Source organism: Lynx rufus, unplaced genomic scaffold (genome assembly GCF_022079265.1).
Source record: "Lynx rufus isolate CCGP_SWC_20201006 ecotype Redwood Valley unplaced genomic scaffold, mLynRuf1.p SCAF_11, whole genome shotgun sequence".
NCBI lineage: Eukaryota > Metazoa > Chordata > Mammalia > Carnivora > Felidae > Lynx > Lynx rufus.
The window spans coordinates 29,326,149-29,347,019 of record NW_025814825.1 but is presented as its reverse complement, the minus strand read 5'-3'; the positions used below and the strand labels follow the sequence as shown (position 1 = coordinate 29,347,019).

The 20,871-nt window shown below is 38.4% G+C and overlaps 1 protein-coding gene across 2 annotated transcripts in view; it reads right to left on the bottom strand.

The window, feature by feature from the left end:
- Positions 1-20,871, bottom strand: part of MARCHF8 (membrane associated ring-CH-type finger 8) — a 126,184-nt gene that overhangs the window by 18,929 nt on the left and 86,384 nt on the right. For both annotated transcript variants that reach the window (XM_047073116.1, XM_047073115.1), the window contains exon 3: positions 4,088-4,138. In XM_047073116.1, coding sequence (XP_046929072.1) covers positions 4,088-4,138 — 51 coding nt within the window. The remainder of the gene's footprint in view (positions 1-4,087; positions 4,139-20,871) is intronic.

Sequence of the window (20,871 nt, the reverse complement as noted above, 5' to 3'; positions counted from 1 at the left end):
TGTGGCACATCAAAGTAGAGGGTTTGAATCTTATTCTAAATGCAGTAAGAAGCCACTGAAGCCTTAACAAGAGAAGCATTAGGATTCTATTTACCTAGTTGCTGGGTGGTGGCTGATTTGGAAGGCTGCAAGAATTCAGGCAGATTCTTAGAAAGCTACTGCAGTAATCCAGGAGGCTTGGGCCCAGGACACGGCTGTGACGATGGAGAGAACGATGGGCTAGACATAATGTCTAGCACAATGCTATGCAAACATTTGCTCAACAAACATGTACTAAGCAACGCCAGGGCTCTGAAGTTTTACGGGCAAACAAGATATAACCCTAGCCTCATGGAACTTACTTACTTGTGGGGCAAAGGGGCAACAGTAAAAAAACAAACAAACAAACAAACAAACAAACAAAAAACACCAATAAAAACTCAGGCAGTGAGTGACAGGTGCTCTGTTGAAAACAGGGAAAAGTGACTAGGGGACCGCTTAGGGGGTCAGGATGGGCCACTAGGATGAGATAACAAATTTCATGAAAACTTGCACTTAGAATCAATAAATGATACCCACTTAACGTCATTACCATTGATACAAAACCAAGTACTGCGTAAAGACTCTGTGATCGAAACTGCTTAAATGTCTCAATATTCTTCCTTAATTAACTCTCTAAGAGGATCACACTTGGATGCCCATCTTAAAAACAGATGAGCCACCTAGCTGCCTCTCACACATCCCATCTAACCTTCCTGTTTCCTGTAAGGGGAGTTAGGTTTCTGAGGCTTCAAGAAAACATGGGGTGCCTCCAACAAACACTGAAACACCCCCTGTAACAAATCACTCTGTAACAAAATCTACCTAGCTGGGATACAAAGAGACAGACAGAAGGTTTATTTTTACCTGCTCTCAATTTCTAACTTCAAGTAACTTCAGTTACCTGTAAGCGGTAAACTGCATGAGCATAATGTGCTCTGCAGGTGACTGACAACCCTTAGCACAAACCAGTGCTGAACCCAGCTGGAGGTTGAGTCAACAGGAAAAGTCTCCTGAGAGACACAAGGGAGATTCCAGGCAGCATAAAACATGTCTGTGTTCTAACCCTTGTTTGTATCTTCTATGTCAAGGGTACTAAGTATCTGCTTGAGTATGTCTGCTACACTGAAGATGGAATTTTATGCGCCATGGCCTAAAGGGGCCTCGAACAACAGGCTCATTTTATAAATACTGCAAGAAAGAAATGCAGTCTCAAAAACAAAGTTATCTTTCAGAGCAGTCCTGCCCTCCCTCCCCCAGCACCATGTATCTGGTTCATGCCTAACAACTCTACATCACACAACTTTCTTATTACAGAGGGTACATTTTGCAACAAAATTTCAGGCTGATGGCTCACCGGGAAGCAATGTGTGCACACACCTCTCCAGCGATTTTCCTGGAGGAACCAGGATTTCCAGCGTGCAGGAACCTCTACTTTGAAAATGGAAGAGGCCCACAACTTCTTGGCCCTCCTCTGTGGCAGAAAACTCTGCTCCAGGAAACCAATTTGACAATAAATTTCATATATTGAAAAAACAAAAACAAAAACAAAAACAAAAACAAAACTCTGCTCCACACTTTAACTCTGTTTTTTTTTTAATTCTGGACATGATCCCTGGGTTGTGGAATCAAGTCCCATGTCAGGCTATGCACTGAGCGTGAAGCCTGCTTAAGATTATTCTCTCTCTCTCACTCTCTCTCTCTGCCCCTCCCCTACTCTCCCTCAAATAAAATAATAATAATAATAATAATAATAATAATAATAATAATAATAATGTTACATTCAACTTAACCAGACAGGCCATCTGGATTTGCATCTTCTTACTTTTCTCAGTGCTTAAACATTGGGCAGGACCTTCAAAAGTGGTAGGGCAATGGGGCGCCCGGGTGGCTTCATCGGTTAAGCATCCGACTTCGGCTCAGGTCATGATCCCGCAGTTCATGAGTTCAAGCGCCGCATCGGGCTCTGTGCTGACAGCTTGGAGCCTGGAGCCTGCTTCAGATTCGGTGTCTCCCTTTCTCTCTGCCCCTCCCCTGCTTGCACTCTCTCAAAAATAAATAAACGTTAAAAAAAAAAAAGTGGTAAGGCAAAACTTGCCATCTCACTCAGACAGTAATGATCTACCACTGTACAGTTCTATTAACTCCCACATTCCTAGCTGAACAAACAGCAGAAGAAAAGAAATGGAGGTTGGAACAAGAAGGATTCACTGAAAGGTATCCATGTGAGGTGGATGAAGCCTGTGGCTTTCGAATGACTGTTCTGCGGGGAAGGTCAGGTCAGGAATGCACCAAGGAGTACTCTAAACGGCCTTCGATATCACATAGAGCATATGGACTTTCCTTTTTTTTAAATTTTTTTTTAACGTTTTATTTATTTTTGAGACAGAGGGAGACACAGCATGAACAGGGGAGGGGCAGAGAGAGAGGGAGACACAGAATCTGAAACAGGCTCCAGGCTCTGAGCTGTCACCACAGACCCCAATGCGGGGCTCGAACTCACGGACCGTGAGATCATGACCTGAGCCGAAGTCGGACGCTTAACCAACCAAGCCACCCAGGCGCCCCTACTTTTTATGCATCATGAAGTGGATGAATGATATATGGTGAGGTCAGAAATATGCCTAAGAACAGACTAATTGTCTCAAAGGATTTGCTAGATTCTACTTTTACTTTTAAAAAGGGGGTGATACAAGTGAGAATAGGTATATAGTTTGTAAATTAAAATGGTATATAATGTGTTCATTTCTGACTACTTGGGAGGCTGGAGACAGCAGAAGAGGATCTGTCGCATTGTTCAGATCTTCCTGTGACGATCTGTGCCAGTGTCTGGTCAGCTGACACAGACATGGGGAGAAGGCCCATCTCTTCAAGGTGCCTACAAGGACATACTGCATGGACAACAGGTTGGCCAGAGCCCAGGATGGGCCAAGATGAGCAGGGCATGCAAACAAGGTTGCTGAGTGCGAGACACTGTCCGCTGGCTCCTGGGTCACCCCACAGCAGCTGACATGCTCCTGACAGGCTAGTCAAGTGACTACACCACAGGTGTGCCAGGTGCTGTAGGATGGCCAATTCACCCTGTCAGCCCTCATTTTCCTAGCCACTTTCCAACTTGAGGTGGCTCTGGATCCGGTTCTGGGCAGTGAAATGTAAGCACACGTCAGGCAGCTGGCTAGGGCTTCTGGGAAAGCACTTCCTGCTGAAAAGGGTCACTCTCAGCTGACAGACCCCTCCATCCTTCATCATTTTTCTCATTCCTGCCAAGGCCACAGCCATGGTACCTGGAGGTCCAACTCCCATCTTGAGGCCATGAGGTAATAGAAAGCATAAGGATGACGACAATGTGCCAAGAAGGTGGCACGGAGAGGACAGAAAATTCCTGAATCACTGATATTTTTGAACAACTACATCAGCCTTGGACCACCTATCTCCAGACACAATTAGAACCACATAAATCCATAATTATTTAAGTCACCAGAGTTGGCTATTTGGTTTTTTGTTTTTTTTTTTTAATTTTTTTTTTCAACGTTTATTTATTTTTGGGACAGAGAGAGACAGAGCATGAACGGGGGAGGGGCAGAGAGAGAGGGAGACACAGAATCGGAAACAGGCTCCAGGCTCTGAGCCATCAGCCCAGAGCCTGACACGGGGCTCGAACTCCCGGACCGCGAGATCATGACCTGGCTGAAGTCGGACGCTTAACCGACTGCGCCACCCAGGTGCCCCAGAGTTGGCTATTTGTTAAGATCAAATGTGCTCCTAATTGAGGGGACAGATTTTCTGGTGACTCTCTGAGATTTTTTTTTTTTTTTTTACCTGAGAGTAAATGATTTCTCCTGGGAGAAATAGTTTTTTCTCCTATTAGTCACTAACCGTAACACACATTCAGAATCGCCTCACTAGAAAAACATAACTTCCACACACCTTGTTGTATGGTCCTAGAGCAGACTGAGAACTGTGTAAATAACTCTGCATCTTGAAAAGAAAGGAGTATAATCACATTTAAGCTAGGAGAAACCAAACCAAAACCCCAAATCATGAAAATAACATACTTCTGGCACTCTACCTTAGAAATGTTACTTGAATGACTCATGGAATGTCCCAAAGTCTTCTCATTCTGCAAGAAAACCAAACAGGTGTTAAGTATCAAGAAAATGAAATAGGTGATTAAAATGTGCACAGACCATTAATCATAATAATCCTGGCAATCATTCCCTCAACTGGAATTTGCTGAGCGTAAAGTACTATGTGCCAGCAAAAATGAATATAATAATAGTCCCTGCCCTAAAGGAACTTAAGTTACCAAGAACAGGAATTTGGAATTAACAAAAAATAAGAGGGCTACAAGTGTCTTAAGGCACATTCGAATGGAGGTTCAGAGGTGAGAAATAGCATGTTCAGTTTACTGTGATGTGGTCCATGCTATGAGGAGCCACTGTAGGATGAGGAAGAAGAAAGCAGGACAGCTGACACCACCCAGGTTGTCTGGCTGTCAAGTGTTGAGTACTCAAAAGGGACATCCCACCACTCACATCTGTTCCCTCAAGCCTGTTTCTCCTCCTGGGTTAGAGAAATCTGAGAGTCATGCTAGCCTCCTCCATCTTTAGTCACAAAGTCTTATAACAAATTCTTCCTCTGTAATGTCTCAGTCTCCAACTCATTTGCATTTCTACTGTCAATGCTTTAGGTTTAGGTTCTCTTCATTTTCACTTCGAATTCTTGAATAACCTACCTTATCTTTCTCCCTTGAAAATGACCTCCCCGACACAGAACTGCTATGGACTGGATTGTATTGTGTCCCCCCAAATCTGTATGTTGAAGTTCTAACCCCTAGTACTCAGAAGGTGACTGTATTTGGAGATAGGGTCTTTAAAGAGGTAATTATGTTAAAATGAGGTAATCAGGGTGGGACTTGACCCAATATGAATGGTGTTCTTCTAAAGAAGCTGAAATTCGGACAAAGGTATACACAGAGAGAATACCAGGTGAAGACATGGGAGAAGGCAGGGGCGGCCATCTGCACGCCAAGGAGAGAGGCCTCAGATGAAACCAAACCTGCTGACACCTTAATCTCAGACTTCTAGCCTCTAGAACCATGAGAAAATTAACTCCTGTTGCTTAAGCACTCACTCCGTGGTGATTTTGTTATAGCAGCCACAGCAAATGAGTAATCTTCCACACTATAATTTTCTTAAAAAAAAAAAAAAAAATCAGTGAACATTCCAAATGTAAGTCTGATTTTCTAAAAATAAGAAAGTAACTCTTCTTGATTCCAACTGGCCTTGCTCTAAGCCCAAATGAGTAAAATAAAACAAAACAAAAAAACTATTAATGGAAGAGATGATCTCATTTCCATTTTTAAGATTATATATTCTCTATTCATCTCACATTTCACAATAACCATAGGGAAGACTAGAAAAGGCCGAGACGCAATTAGCAGGTAAAATTCTTTTGGTCAGTCAGAAGTACAAAGGAGCCAGTAGATCTAAAACTGCTTTGAAAGAGTGGATTCCATGCCACCAAGGCTCCGCTAAAAGAGAACTAGCAATCAAGAAAGTGTTAACTTTCCCCTTTCCCTCAACCCACCAAATTACATACTGCCTTGACTTTGGTATACACTTGGCCTTTGAACACTCAACATCCCTAAAATGTTAACACAGAAACATTTCAAGAGCTCCCAAGTGGCCTGCCAGCTGGCACTTGTTTTGACAATGTTGTCTTGTCTTCACAGCAACGTAAATGTGCAATTTTTTGATTATTTTCTATATATTCTTTTCTTATTTTATAAATCTGAGTGAAAACAGAAGTTCAAACTCTTGAGTATAATACAATACAGACACTGTTACTAAGTGCATAGCCTCAATGGAATGTTTCTTGGTCTTAAGTCAATCAGATAGTTACAAAAGAAAAGAACAAAATTATAAAGTATGGTTAAAGTGTTGGCAATGTCACCAAAGACTATTTCTAAGAGACCAGATGAATTAGGAATTTCATTCATTCATCTTATTCACGCCTTCACTCATGGGGAATGGAGAGTCTGTCCACAGAACAGGTAAATCTGTAACCATTCAAGTTTCATTCGTGAGTCAAGAATGTACTATGGACAAACACAGGGCACTGCTGTGAATCCAGGCTTAGAGGCTCATCTACTGGCAATTTACCACTAAATTTTAATTTAGTTTACTAAACTAAAACAAAGATACCACACGTCCTGGATTATCGGTACAGAAAACCATTACAACTGCTATGACATTACCCACTACCTTTCAAGAAATGGCCAGTTTAACACTACCTGGAAATACACAAAGATGTTCTGAGGTACTAAGAAAAGCAGTAATTCCTTTCCCTGACTTTTTTTGACACTTACCATTCCATAGACAGGGTTATTAGGGTGGGTCTCACTGTTAAGCTAGGTAACTTTATAAATCCAGACTGAGATCGAAAAGTTGCTTATTACCTTATGAACTTGAGAAATAAATTTAATGATATAAGCCTGTGCCCTGTTTCCCTTGTTAGAACAATTCAACTAACCTGAATTTAAGTAAATATTTTTTAAAAGGCTTATAAAAAGTTAAAAAAAAAAAAAGAACAATTCAATATTTTACACTGGTAAAAATCAAACAACTTAACCAGCCCCAGCAGATACAGATGTTTTCAAGACTGAATTCTGTCAATATTTAGAATTGCTTCTCCACTGCCTGGCAGATTAACAATTCAGTTCCAACAGATCATTGTAATTTCCCTTAAATGCTGCTACATTTATTCGGACTTACTGAAAATCTAAGAAGTTCAGGACCATAACAGAACTATTTTTCAGGAAGCAAATCCCAGCATGCATTCAAACAAGTGACTCATTCATTCCATACTTATTTACCATGCGACTACCACATGCAAACAACCATATTAGGCACAAAACACGGACAAAAATGAATCTCGCTCCTAGGCCTGTTCTGATGACAATGTCACCACAGAATTGTGTTTTGATGAGAAATATACAACCAGGGGGGAAAATGAACAAAAACATTTTTAAGAACGTTAAAAAGCACATCCATGAATTATAGCAGGGTACAATGGTACGCTTCGGAATAAAAAGAAGTAAAGTTTACCAAACATCAATGTTAAGAACGGGAATTAGGCATAACAAAGAGAAAAAGAGTTCCATTCCAGTTTAAGCCAAAACTAAGCTTCAATGCCCAAGTGATACAGACTTCAGCAAACTATTTTTATAAATCTTTAATATGCTTAGTCACCACTTAATGGGTCCACCACGTTGTAATCCTGGGAGAGAGAAAAGCCTCACTGCTGGTAGCAAAAACTGTTACCTTCTTTCCTCCGAGAAGGCACCAGGTGATGCCACACTGTGATACCACCCGCTCCCCTGGCCTTCTCTCCTCTCCATGTGTCTCTGGTGGGCTCTTTTTGTCTACGTTAAGCAAGAGCTCCTCAGAACACAGTTCCATATCCTCTTCTCACTTGTGGTCTCCCTTAGACCAGTGCTTCTGAAACTTTGTGCACTTGAATCATTTAAGGACTTTAGTAAAAATGCAGATTGTGATTTGTTAGGTTCGAGGTGGGTTGAGATTCTGCATTTCCGTAAGTTCTCAGGTGACTCCCATGCTACTGGTCCCCAGACTATACTTTAAGATGCAAATTTCAGGGGCGCCTGGGTGGCGCAGTCGGTTAAGCGTCCGACTTCAGCCAGGTCACGATCTCGCGGTCCGTGAGTTCGAGCCCCGCGTCAGGCTCTGGGCTGATGGCTCAGAGCCTGGAGCCTGTTTCCGATTCTGTGTCTCCCTCTCTCTCTGCCCCTCCCCTGTTCATGCTCTGTCTCTCTCTGTCCCAAAAATAAATAAACGTTGGAAAAAAAAAAATTAAAAAAAAAAAAGATGCAAATTTCATTCCAAATCCTGGGCCAGCATAATCCATAAAGGCTATGATTCATTTTTTTAATTGAAGTATAACAATATCATTCTTTTTTTTCAGTTTTTTTAAAATATGAAATTTATTGTCAAATTGGTTTCCATATAACACCCAGTGCTCATCCCAAAAGGTGCCCTCTTCAATACCCATCACCCACCCTCCCCTCCCTCCCACCCCCCATCTACCCTCAGTTTGTTCTCAGTTTTTAAGAGTCTCTTATGCTTCGGATTCATTTTTTTAAAAAGCAAACCATGACTAATATAAAAGTGAATTTCTGCATACAATATGGCAGTGAGTTCACAACTGGGTTAATACAAATAAATCAATCAGGAAACTGACTGATACATACACTGGGAAAGGAGTCTGAGGGTGTGAGAAAGAGAAGTTTTATTAATGTAAGATGTTACCAAATCACAAAGATAAAGAGAAGCTCTGTTGAAGAATAAGGGACATTTCACAACTTAATCAGTCCTGTCAATGGCATTTTCTAAGTCCATGTGTGGCTCCAATAGCATGTACCTTGAGGGTAGAACAGAGATGCAGAGCCCACAGAGACCAAATACGCCCTAGAAAGTAGAAGCCAAGAATTAACAAGAAGACAATGAGGTGAGATGTCTAAGCAAGTTTTAAGGATTTTGTATAAAGGAGTCAAACAATTAAACTTCATGTGGGAGCTTCCCTGAAACTCTGACCAGGACCAGTGATTAAAAACACAAGAAACAAACAAGGAAAAAAACAAAACAAAACAAAACAAAAACACTCTGTGTAACAGATAACTATGTATCTACCCAATACTCATCCCTGCCAACAGAACAAATCTGTTCTGAGCAGGAATGGACCCAACCCAAAGCTCTCACTTTCTCACTCTCTCACTCTCTTTTGCAGTTAAGGCTAAATATGTAAGAAAGTTCTCCCTAGACATTAAACTTGAGGTTTTCTGGGAGAACATTTTGCTTTCCTGATATAGCCATTGCTCCTTTCTCCAGCATTCCTCCTTTCCTCAGTCACCCTGGAATAAAGATAGCATGCCAGGAGGTGCAGCAATCACGGTGGGACAGTGAGGAGAAAAAGTATACGCACAGGTCTCCAACTTTTTAGTCTTAGGGCACCTTTACAATGTAAGTTACTGAAGACTCCTAACATTTTGAGTATGTGGGTTATATATATTTATATTTTCCACATTACAAATTAAAACAGGGGCACCTGGGTGGCTCAGTTGGCTAAGCGTCTGACTTTTGATCTGGGCTCAGGTCATGATCTCACAGTTCACAGGATCAAGCCTCACGCCAGGCTCTGCATGAATAGCACAGAGCCTGCTTGGGATTCTCTCTCTCTCTCTTTCTCTCTCTCTCAGCCTTCCCCACCCCCACTCATGTGCTCTCCCTCTCTCAAAATAAAACTTAAAAAAAAAAAGAATGTTTACAATATGAATCTCTTAATTCAATTAGAATAATAAGCCCAGTTAATATAAATAACATTTCCATGAAAATAACTATCTTTCTGAAGAAAAATAAGTGCACAGAGTAACACAGTTTTATATTTTTGTAAATCTTTTGGATTTATAAAGTTATTGTCCAATTAATAGAAGACAGCTGGATTCTCATATGTCCTTGCACATTCAATCTCCTCTGTTGTTTTTAACTGAAGTAAATGAAGAAAATTTGGCCTTATACAGTTAGGTATTTATAAAAGGAATGTGTATTTAAAAACTATTTGAGGTAACTGGATATTCTTTGTACTACACAAAAACTCAAGTAATTAGCTGTGATGTAAACTCTAAAGTGACATTAATAAATTTTTAATACTCCATTAAAATCAACTGGCCCATCTTTTACTTTGATTTTCTCTCTTAATCATGTATGACTCTATAACATCACACCCTTGGCCACTTAGAAATTATTGGTTCACTGAGTTATACAACTCTTTCAATACTGACACAATCCGTTATGCAACATGAAAATAAATAACTCATTAATATGACAACCAGCATCTTTAACTATTGAAAAGTTACCAAGCTCACAGTGATGGATACAAGTTTTCCAAAATTCTAATTTTTGCTTAGAGATGTCAAATTTTTTCATTGGCAACAAAAACTGTTACTTGCTTTCCTTGAAAAGAAAAACTGGCTCATTCATTCAATTTAGAGAAAATGTCTGACAAATCTCCAAGTCAGAATAACTAGAATTTGCCAGTAATTCTTTCAAATAAAAATTATATTCCATTAAAAACACTGACTAGTTAACTTAGCAACTCAATCATAGACGTGCTTTACCCTGAGGCAATCGCTGCACTCTGGCATGCAGTAGAAATGATTTATACTAGATATGCAAAGATGGAATAAAACACATAATCTATAATGAGGAGAACAGTCAATTAAAAATGACACACATATTAAAATTAGTAGAAAATGAAGTCAAAGTATTGTTACAACTGTCTTTGAAATGTTCCCAACGTTAAAGAGATGTAAGGTATAAGAAATATATCAAACTTCCAAAGATAAGCAAGCACTAAAAAAGCTACACAAAGAGATACACTTGCTAACACCATACATAAAATAAAAAGAAATTCTTAAAAGTGTTCGACTAGCCCACATGATGGTAAGAAAAAGAGAAGTAAGAGAGATGGGGAGAGAGAGATGGGGAGAGATAACAAAACAGTAGAACAGAAAATAAAAAGTAAAATGGCACCCTTAATTCCTAAAGTATCAGAAACTATCCTAGGAGCGTAGAGCAAATAGAGAAACATTTATTCAAGAAAACTGACTACACCTTGGTAAGAACACTGGGGATCTGTGGCATCTGAACCACAACCCAGTCCATCCTCAGGCTGACAGAAGCTCTACTCTGGGAGGGTGCAGCCAAGAGAAAATGGCTCTATTTCTCCCCAGCTCCCAACAGCACAGAATGGTATCTCCAGGAGAGAGGCAGGCCCCAAGCATTACACATCCTACTCCACCATCTCCATATTGTAGAAGCCATGTTCCAGGCAAAAGTGATTAGAAGTAGGTCTGGGCTCTCTTCTGCACAATGCCCACTGGCAAAGCAGAAGCTCTACTCCAGGCATGGCAGACTGAGTGTAATGTGGTCCCAACTTTGCTTGGCCCCACAGACTAATAGGGTGGAAGTTCCACACCAAGAAATGCAAAACAAGAAAGCCACAGGCTACTACCCTACCAATGTACTGCTCATAAAGCAGGTGTGTCACTTCAAAAGATGTGGGTCACCTTACCTGCCCCCAGCTCTAGAGAGTAAGCTTTGATTTTGCAAAGGTGGAAAGGCAGGCCAAGAGAAGAGAGCTCCTCTGTTATCTCCAAGGAAACAAACATTAACTATAATAGAATACGTAGAAATTCAAGGCTAATGGTGCTGGCAAAAACGATGACATTTTATGAGGAGACTGGTAGCTCCAAGAGAGCAACAAGCAAAATCACAAAACAACTAAAAGTGTACCACAGAAAAGCAGGGGCAGAGACAACTAAGAAGGTCCTCCAGAGGATGGAAGAAACCTCAAATACTGGTCTTGAAAACAACAGCAGCAGGGGCACTGGGATGGCTCAGTTGGTGAAGCATCGTGACTTGAGCTCAGGTCATGATCTTGAGGCTCAGGAGTTCAAGCCCCACATCAGGCTCTGTGCTGACAGCTCAGGTCCTGGAGTCTGCTTTAGATTCTATGTCTGTCTCTCTGTCTCTGTCTCTGTCTCTGTCTCTCTCTCTCTCAAAAATCAACATTAAATTTTTTTTTCTTTTTTAAAGAAAACAACTGCAGCAAAGGGATCTGAATTTACTTGGATCAGACCATGGAACAATGCCCTATGAAACTGTCCAAAATAGCAGAGCAATCAGCCAGCAGTTAATGGAACTAAAAACTCAGTGTGAAATCAACAGAGACATGAAAACTTAACATATCAGGGAAAGGCACAGTCAAAAAGAACACTGCTATAAACAGTCATCTCAACTTGAGAGAATGCAAGCCCAAGGCTCACCTCTCTGAAAAGCAAAATCAAACTATATATTGTGAGGAAAACCGATTTTACTGTAAAAATCTGTAAGTTTTACTGTAACTTTTACAAGTTACTAAACAAAGAACAACCCCCAGGAGGTAGGGGGGGAGGGCTGTAGAAAAATTTAATTCAGAGATGCTAAAAAGTATTATCTAAAATATACAGTATTGGGGCGCCTGGGTGGCTCAGTCGGTTGAGCGTCCGACTTCAGCTCAGGTCACGATCTCACGGTTCGTGAGTTCGAGCCCCGCGTCAGGCTCTGGGCTGATGGCTCAGAGCCTGGAGCCTGCTTCCGATTCTGTGTCTCCCTCTCTCTATGCCTCTCCCCCATTCATGCTCTGTCTCTCTCTGTCTCAAAAATAAATAACATTAAAAAAAATTTAAAAAAATAATAAAATAAAATATACAGCATTAAGTAAAAAAATTACAAGACCTGCAGAGAAAGAGGAAAGTATAACCCAAAGAGGAAAAAAAGGCAGTTAACAGAAAAGTCCCTTGAGCGTGCCCACAAATCATCTTTAGTACACAAAGGCTTCAAAGTAACTATTATAAATATGTTCACAGAAGTAAAGGAAGCCATACTTAAAGAGGCAAAGGAAGATATGATGACATTATCTTATCCAATTGATGAAAGCAATAAAGAGATAGAAATTGTAAAAAAAAAAAAAAGTGAACATGGAAAATGTGGAATTGAAAAGCACAACTGAAATGAAAAATTCATTACAGACATTCAACAGATTTGAGCTAGCAGAGGAAAGAGTCAGTAAACATGTAGACAGATCCTAAAAGATTATGCAATCTAAAGAACAGAGATCAAAAACAATAAAGAAAACTAAATGGAGCCTTAGAGAAACATGGAACATGATTAAGTACACTACTATATCCATAATGTGAGTACAGGAGAAAGAAAAGAAAGGAAGATAAAAAATATTCAAAGAAATAATGGCTGAAAACTCTCAAATTTGATAAAAGCATTAATCTCCACATCCAAGAAGCTAAATTAAACCTAGTAGGATAAAAGCAAAATAATCCACACCCAAACACATCAAATCAACATGCTGAAAGACAAAGAGAAAACCTTGAAAACCTTGAAAGCAGCAAGGGACAAATAACTAGTTATATACAACAAGACCCTGAAAAGATTACTAGGTGACTTCTCATCAGAAACCATGGAAGCCAGAAGACTGAGGGGGGCATACTTGGAGAACTGAAAGGAAAGGAATTTCAACCAAGAATATTATTCCAGCACACCTATCTTCAATAATGAAGTGTAAAATGAAGATAACAAGAAGATACCAAGAATGACAAAAACTGACAGAATGCGATGCGGGCAGATACCCCATAAAAGAAATGCAAAGAGAAGTTATTCAGGCTAAAAACAAGTTAACACCAAACAATAACCAGAAACCACATGAAAAAAAAAAAGAATGCCAGAAAAACTAACTATATAAAAATAAAAGCCAGTTTACATACATGTATCTCCTGTCCGTTCATCTGTTAAATGATTTTAAAAGGAATTACATAAAAACATGCACATATTGTATTGTTGAAATAACACAAAAAAATGTGATATATCTGACAAAAACAAACAAAAGAGGTGAGTGGGTACAAAACTGTACTGGCAAAAGGAAGTGATGTCGATGGCAGCTCAAATCCATAGAAGTAAGTAAGAACAAGAAATGCTAAATAACTTTAAAACAACAAACTCTGTAAGTTCTCTCCTTTCTTTTACTTCTTTAAAAGAGAAATTAGGGGCGCCTGGGTGGTTCAGTTGGTTAAGTGTCTGACTTGAGCTCAGGCCATGATATTGTGGTTCATAAGTTCAAGCCCCATGTTGGGCTCTGTGCTGACAGCTCACTGGAGCCTGCTTTGGATTCTGTGTCTCCCCCTCCCTCTGCCCCTCCCCTGCTCACGCTCTGTCTCTCTTTCTCTCTCAGAAATAAACATTAAAAAAATTTTTTTTAAAGAGAAATTAATAACTGCAACAATGTATTATTGGATTTGTAACATATATAGATGTAACATGGTAACAACATTAGCAAGAAAGGCAAAGAGGGAAGACTTACATAAGAGGCATGATTTTATATCTTACTGGATATATCTGGAATTAAATTAATATGATGAATCTGAAGTTAGATTTTGTTTTTAAAAATATATATACTAAACCCTGGAGCAAACACCAAGAAGACAACTTTAAAAATTCAATTAATGCAAAAGAAGCCAGTAAAGGAGAAACAGAGAGAAAAAGCACAAGATATATAGAAAACAAAAAGTGAAATGACTGACAAATCAAACCGTATTAACAGCAATAAATATTAACAATCCAATCAAAAGGAGTTGTCACAGTGTATAAAAACATAAAATGCAAGTCTACAATGTCTAGAGAAGACACATTTTACACTGAAAATTACAAACAGGATTAAAGTTAAAAGAAGGAAAAAGATAAATATTGCAAAAAAAGATAACCATAAGAAAGCTGGAAAAACCATACAATATCAGACAAAACACACTTAAGAAAATTATACTAGAGATAAAGAGGGAGACTTATTATAAGACAGTCAATCCATCATGAAAATATAACCTCATAAGAGAGCCAAAAATTACAGGAAGCAAAAACTGACAAAACAAAGTAAAAACCAGGCAATTCAACAATACTGGCAGACCTCAATTCCCCATATTCAACAATGGACAGACCAACCAGGTAGAAGACCAACAAAAGATAAGACTGGAACAGCGCTGTAAACCAACTAGACCTAACAGACCTCTACAGAAACACTAACCCCTACGAGAGAATACACCTTCTTCTCAAGTGCACATGGAACTCTCTCCAGGATGGCACTACTAAGCAGACCATAAAACCAGCCTCAATAAATTCAAAAGATCTGAAATAATACAAAGTATGATATCTCACAACAGAGTTAAATTAGATGTCATTAACAGAATAAGAAAAATTCACAATTAAATGGAAATTAACAAAATCTGAAATAACCAGTTCATCAAAGAACTCACAAAGAAAATGAGAAAATATGAGACAAATAAAAATGAAAACACAAAATACCAAACTTATCCAATGCAGCTAAAACTGTGCTTAGAAAGATACTTACAGCTGTAAACACTGATAGATATAAAGAATAAGCTCAAATACATTACTTCTGCAACAAGACACTGGTTAAAAAAAAAAAAAAAAGATAAACTACACCTAAATTAGCAAACAGAGGGAAACATTACATGAACATGTTAATAAGGACTAGAAATTGGATGGAGAAAAATCAACAAAACCAGAAGTTGGTTCTTTGACAAGACTAACAAAACAAAACAAAAAACCAAGAACCTTTATGTAGCTTCACCAAGTAAAAAATGAAATACAACTCAAATTACTAAAATTAGGAATAAAAGAGTTTGTATTACCAACCTTACAGAAATATAAAGGATTATAAACGAATGCTATGAACAATTTTATAACAAAATAAAAGAGAGATACAGAGAGAGAAGTTAAATAGGAAAATTCCTACAGAGACAGACACAAACCAGCAAAAGTGACTCATGAAGAAATAAAAAATCTGAATAAGCCAGATTGTATTACTTATGTAAAAATTTCCCACAAATAAAAGACTTAAGCACAGATGACATCACTGGTTAATTCCACCATTTAAGGAAGAAAAATACCAATTCCTCAAAAGCTCTTCCAAAAAATTAAAAACAGAATAAGAGAAAAGAACAATTTCCAACTCACTCTGTGAGGCCAATATCACTTAAGAAAAAAAAAAAAGAAGACCAAAGATACCACAAGAAAACAGCACATCAATATTTCTTATAAATACAGAATCAAGAATTCTCAACAAAATATTAAACCAAATCCAGCAACAGATAAAAAGGATATACACTACGACTAAGTGGCATTTATACTAGGAAGGCAAGGTTGAAATAGATGAAACTGAACATAACACACAAGATCAAAAGAATTTTAACAAACTCAAAATGGATAAAGGACGTGAATGTGAGACAGGAAACCATCAAAACCCTAGAGGAGAAAGCAAGGAAAAACCTCTCTGACCTCAGCCGCAGCAATTTCTTACTTGACACATCCCCAAAGGCAAGGGAATTAAAAGCAAAAATGAACTATTGGGATGTTCATGAAGATAAAAAGCTTCTGCACAGCAAAGGAAACAATCAACAAAACTAAAAGGCAACCAATGGAATGGGAAAAGATATTTGCAAATGACATATCGGACAAAGGGCTAGTATCCAAAATCTATAAAGAAGAAATGGGCAGAAAACATGAATAGACACTTCTCTAAAGAAGACATCCAGATGGCCAACAGGCACATGAAAAGATGTTCAACGTCGCTCCTCATCAGGGAAATACAAATCAAAACCACACTCAGATATCACCTCACGCCGGTCAGAGTGGCTAAAATGAACAAAACAGGAGACTGTAGATGCTGGAGAGGATGTGGAAAAATGGGAACCCGCTTGCACTGTTGGTGGGAATGCAAACTGGTGCAGCCGCTCTGGAAAACAGTGTGGAGGTTCCTCAAAAAATTAAAAATAGACCTACCCTATGACCCAGCAGTAGCACTGCTAGGAATTTACCCAAGGGATACAGGAGTACTGATGCATAGGGGCACTTGTACCCCAATGTTTATAGCAGCACTCTCAACAATAGCCAAATTATGGAAAGAGCCTAAATGTCCATCAACTGACAAATGGATAAAGAAATTGTGGTTTATATACACAATGGAATACTATGTGGCAATGAGAAAGAATGAAATATGGCCTTTTGTAGCAACGTGGATGGAACTGGAGAGTGTGATGCTAAGTGAAATAAGTCATACAGAGAAGGACAGATTCCATATGTTTTCACTCCTATGTGGATCCTGAGAAACTTAACAGAAGACCATGGGGGAGGGGAAGGAAAAAAAAAGTTAGAGAGGGAGGGAGCCAAACCATAAGGGACTCTTAAAAACTGAGAATAAACTGAGGGTTGATGGGGGGTGGGAGGGAGGGGTGGGTGGGTGATGGGTATTGAGGAGGGCACCTGTTGGGATGAGCACTGGGTGTTGTATGGAAACCAATTTGACAATAAATTTCATAATAAAAAAATTTTAAAAAACACACAATAAACATTTGACAAAATCTTGCACCTTTCCTGATAAAAACTCTCAACAAACTAGGAACTGAATTTCCTCAACCTGACAAAGATCATCTACAATAAGCCACAGCAGTTAGTTAACATCACACTCAGTGATCAAAGAATAAATGTTTTTACAGTAAGATTAGGAACAAGACAAACTGTTCACTCTTTCAACTTCTATCCAACACTGTAGTGATGATTCTAGGGAGGGTAATTAGGCAAGAAAAAGAAAGAAAGAAAAAAAGATATCCAGCTTGGAAAGGAAGGTAAAAGTATCTTTGTTTGTAGATGACATGATATTGTATATAGAAAATCCTGAAGACAAAAACAATATACAAAAAGAAAGTCCACTTATATACATTGTAAATGAACCCCAAACCAAAATTTAGAAAACTCATTTACAGTATTGTCAAAAAAAAAATAGTTAGGAATAACTTCAGCATGGCAAGTGCAAAATTTATACCCTGAAACTACAAAATATTTTTGAAAGAAATCAAAGACCTAAATAAATGGAACATCCTTTCTTAATGATCCAGATGACTTAAAATTTTTAAGATAGCAAAAGTTTTCCTTTTGACCTACAGACTGAAGGAAATCCCCATGAACATCCCAGTTGACTTTTTTCAGAGCAACTAACAAGCTGATCATAACATTCATTACATGGGACCAGCAACAGCCAGACTAACCTTGAAAAGGAAGAACAAAGCTATATTGATACCACAACTTGGTACAAAGCTATAATAATCAAAACAGGTGACACTGGTGTTAGAATGGTACAAGAATCAATGGAATAACACTGGAAGTCCAGAAGTAAGGCTTTACATTTTTGGTTACCTAGTTTTCAGTATGAGTGTAAGACAAGTCACTGGTTAAAATAGTTTTTTTCAACACATACGGCTGGGACATCTGGACATCTACATGCAAAAAAATGAAGGTGGACTCCTTCCTCATCCTATACACAAAAATTAACTCAAAATGGATCACAAAGCCAATATAAGAACTAAAACTATACAACTCTTACAATATAATATAGGAGTAAATCTTAATGACCCTGAGTTAACAAGCAAAGCCTTCTTAGACACACAGCAGCAAAAGACACACAGTGGCAAAAGAAAAAGGTAAACTGGACTTCATCAAAATTAAAGACTTCTGTGATTTAAAGTAAAACATCAAGGGGTTCCTGGGTGGCTCAGTCAGTTAAGCATCTAACTCTCAGTTCCAGCTCAGGTCATGATCTCACGGTTCATGAGATCGAGCCCCACCCACATCAGACTCTGGGCTCTGCACTGACAGAACCTGCTTGGGATTGTCTCTCCACTCCCCCCACTCTCTGTGCCCTGCCCCCCCCTCAAAAATAAATAAACTTTAAAGGAAAATTCTAACTTAAAAAATATAAAGTACAACATCAAAAAATGAAAAGAAATGGGAGGAACAGAATGAAACAGAATGGGAGGAAATATTTGCAAATCATACATTTAATAAGGGACTTATATCTAGAATAAACAATGCTTACAACAATAAAAAATAACTTCTAAAATAAGCAAAGGATCTCAACAGACATTCCTCCAGAATAGATATACAATGGCAAAAAAAAAAAAAAAAAAGGAAAATAATAGAAAGGAATTTCCTCCGTTTGATAAAGAGCATCCACAAAAAAACTACAGGTAACATTACATCTAATGATGAAAGACTGCTTCTTCCCTAAGATTATGAACAAGGCAATGATGTCAGTTGTCGTCGTTGTCCTCCTCCTCCTCTTCCTCATTCTCCTCCTCCTCCCCCTCCACCTTCCCCTCCCCTTTCTCCCCCTCCTCCTCCTCCTTCTTTTCTAATTTAATTGGAGTAAAATACATGTAACATAAAATTTATCATTTTAACCATTCTTAAGTGTAAAGTTCAGTATTGTTAAGTATATTTATGTTGTTAGGCAACCAATCTCCAGAAATTTTCATCTTGCAAAACTGAAACTCTATACACATTAAACAACAATCCCCATTTCATTGTCTCTCCAATGCCTAGCAACCACCATTCTACTTTCTGATCCAATGACTACCTTAGATACATCAGGTAAGTGGAATCATTACCTAGCATGATGTCCTCAAGGTTCATCCATGTTGTAGCATACGTCAGAATTTCATTTCCTTTTAAAGGCTAAATAAAATCCCATATTTTGTTTACCTAATCATCCGTCAATGGTCAACTGTGCTGCTTCACCTTCTGGCCATCATGAATAATACTATTATGAATATAAGTGTCCAGATATCTCTTCAAGACCCTGCTTTCAATTCTTTTGGATATATACCCAAAAATGGGATATGCTGGATCATATTCTATTGTTAATTTTTGAGAAACCATCATACTGTTTTCCATAGCAGCTGTACCATTTTACATTTCCAGCAACAAGGCACAAGGATTCCAATTTCTCCATATCCTCACCAAAACAATTTTTCAAGTAGGTATCCTGATGTGTATAAGCTGATATCTCATTGTGGTTTTGAACTGCAATTCCCTAATGACTAGTGATGGTGAGTATCTTTTCATATACTTGTTGGTCATTTATGTATCTTCTTTGGAGAAATGTCTAATCTATTCAAGTCCTTTGCCCATTTTAATTAGGTTATCTGTTGTTAAGTTGTAGGTTTTTGTTGTTGTTCTTGTTTTTTTGAGAGAGAGAGAGAGAGAGAGAGAGAGAGAGAGATAGAGAGAGAGAATCCTAAGCAGGCTCCATGCTCAGCACAGATCCCAGTGCAGGGCCTGATCCCATGACGCTGGGACCATGACCCAAGCCGAAATTAACAGCTGAACACTCAACAGACAGAGCCACCCAGGCACAAGTTGTAGGAGTTCTATATATTTCTGAATATTAACCTCTTATCAGATATATGATTTGCAAATGTTTTCTCCAATTTCACAGATTGCCTTTTCACTCTGTTGATTATGTGCTTTGATGCACACAAGTTTTTAATTTTGATGCAGTCCAGTGTATCTATTTTTACTTTTGCTGCCTATGCTTTTAGTGTCAAGAAATCATTGCCAAATCCAATGTCATGAAGCCTTTCCTCCTATATTTTGTTTTTCCAAGAGTTTTGTAGTTTATTTTAGTTAGGACTTTGATACATTTTGAGTTAACTTTTGTAGGCAGTGTAAGAGTCCCACTTTTTTCTTTTGCATGTGGATATTTAGTTTTTCCCAGCACCATTTGCTGAAAAGAATGCCCATTCCCCCCTGATAGTCTTAGTACTTTTAAATCATTTAGCACTCAAAAATCATTTGAGCACACACGTGAAGGTTTATATCTAGGCTTTCTATCCTATTACATTGGCCTAAATGTCTGTACCATGGCCAGTGCCACAGTGTTTTGATTACTATTGCTTTGTAACAAGTTCTGAAATCAGGAAGTGTGAGACTTCCAACTTTGTCCTTTTTTTTCAGTATTGTTTTGGCTATTCTGGGTCCCTTGAGATTCCATATGAATTTTAGTATATATGCTATAAAAGCAAGCACTCCATATGAATTTTATGATAATGGTTTTACTTTAGGTAGTATTGAACTTTTAACAAGTCTTGTTTTAAGTCTTGTGTTCATTCCATGAACACAGAATGTCTTTACATCTATCTATGCCTGATTTCATTTTTCAGTAGAACTTTACAATTTTCAGAGTCCATGTCTTTCATCTCCTTGGTTAATCAACAAAAAAATTCCTAGAATAAATGAGTTCTGCAAAGTCACAAGACACAAGATAAACGCAAAAAAATTAATTGCATTTCTATGTATATCAGACAGGACATGAAAATTA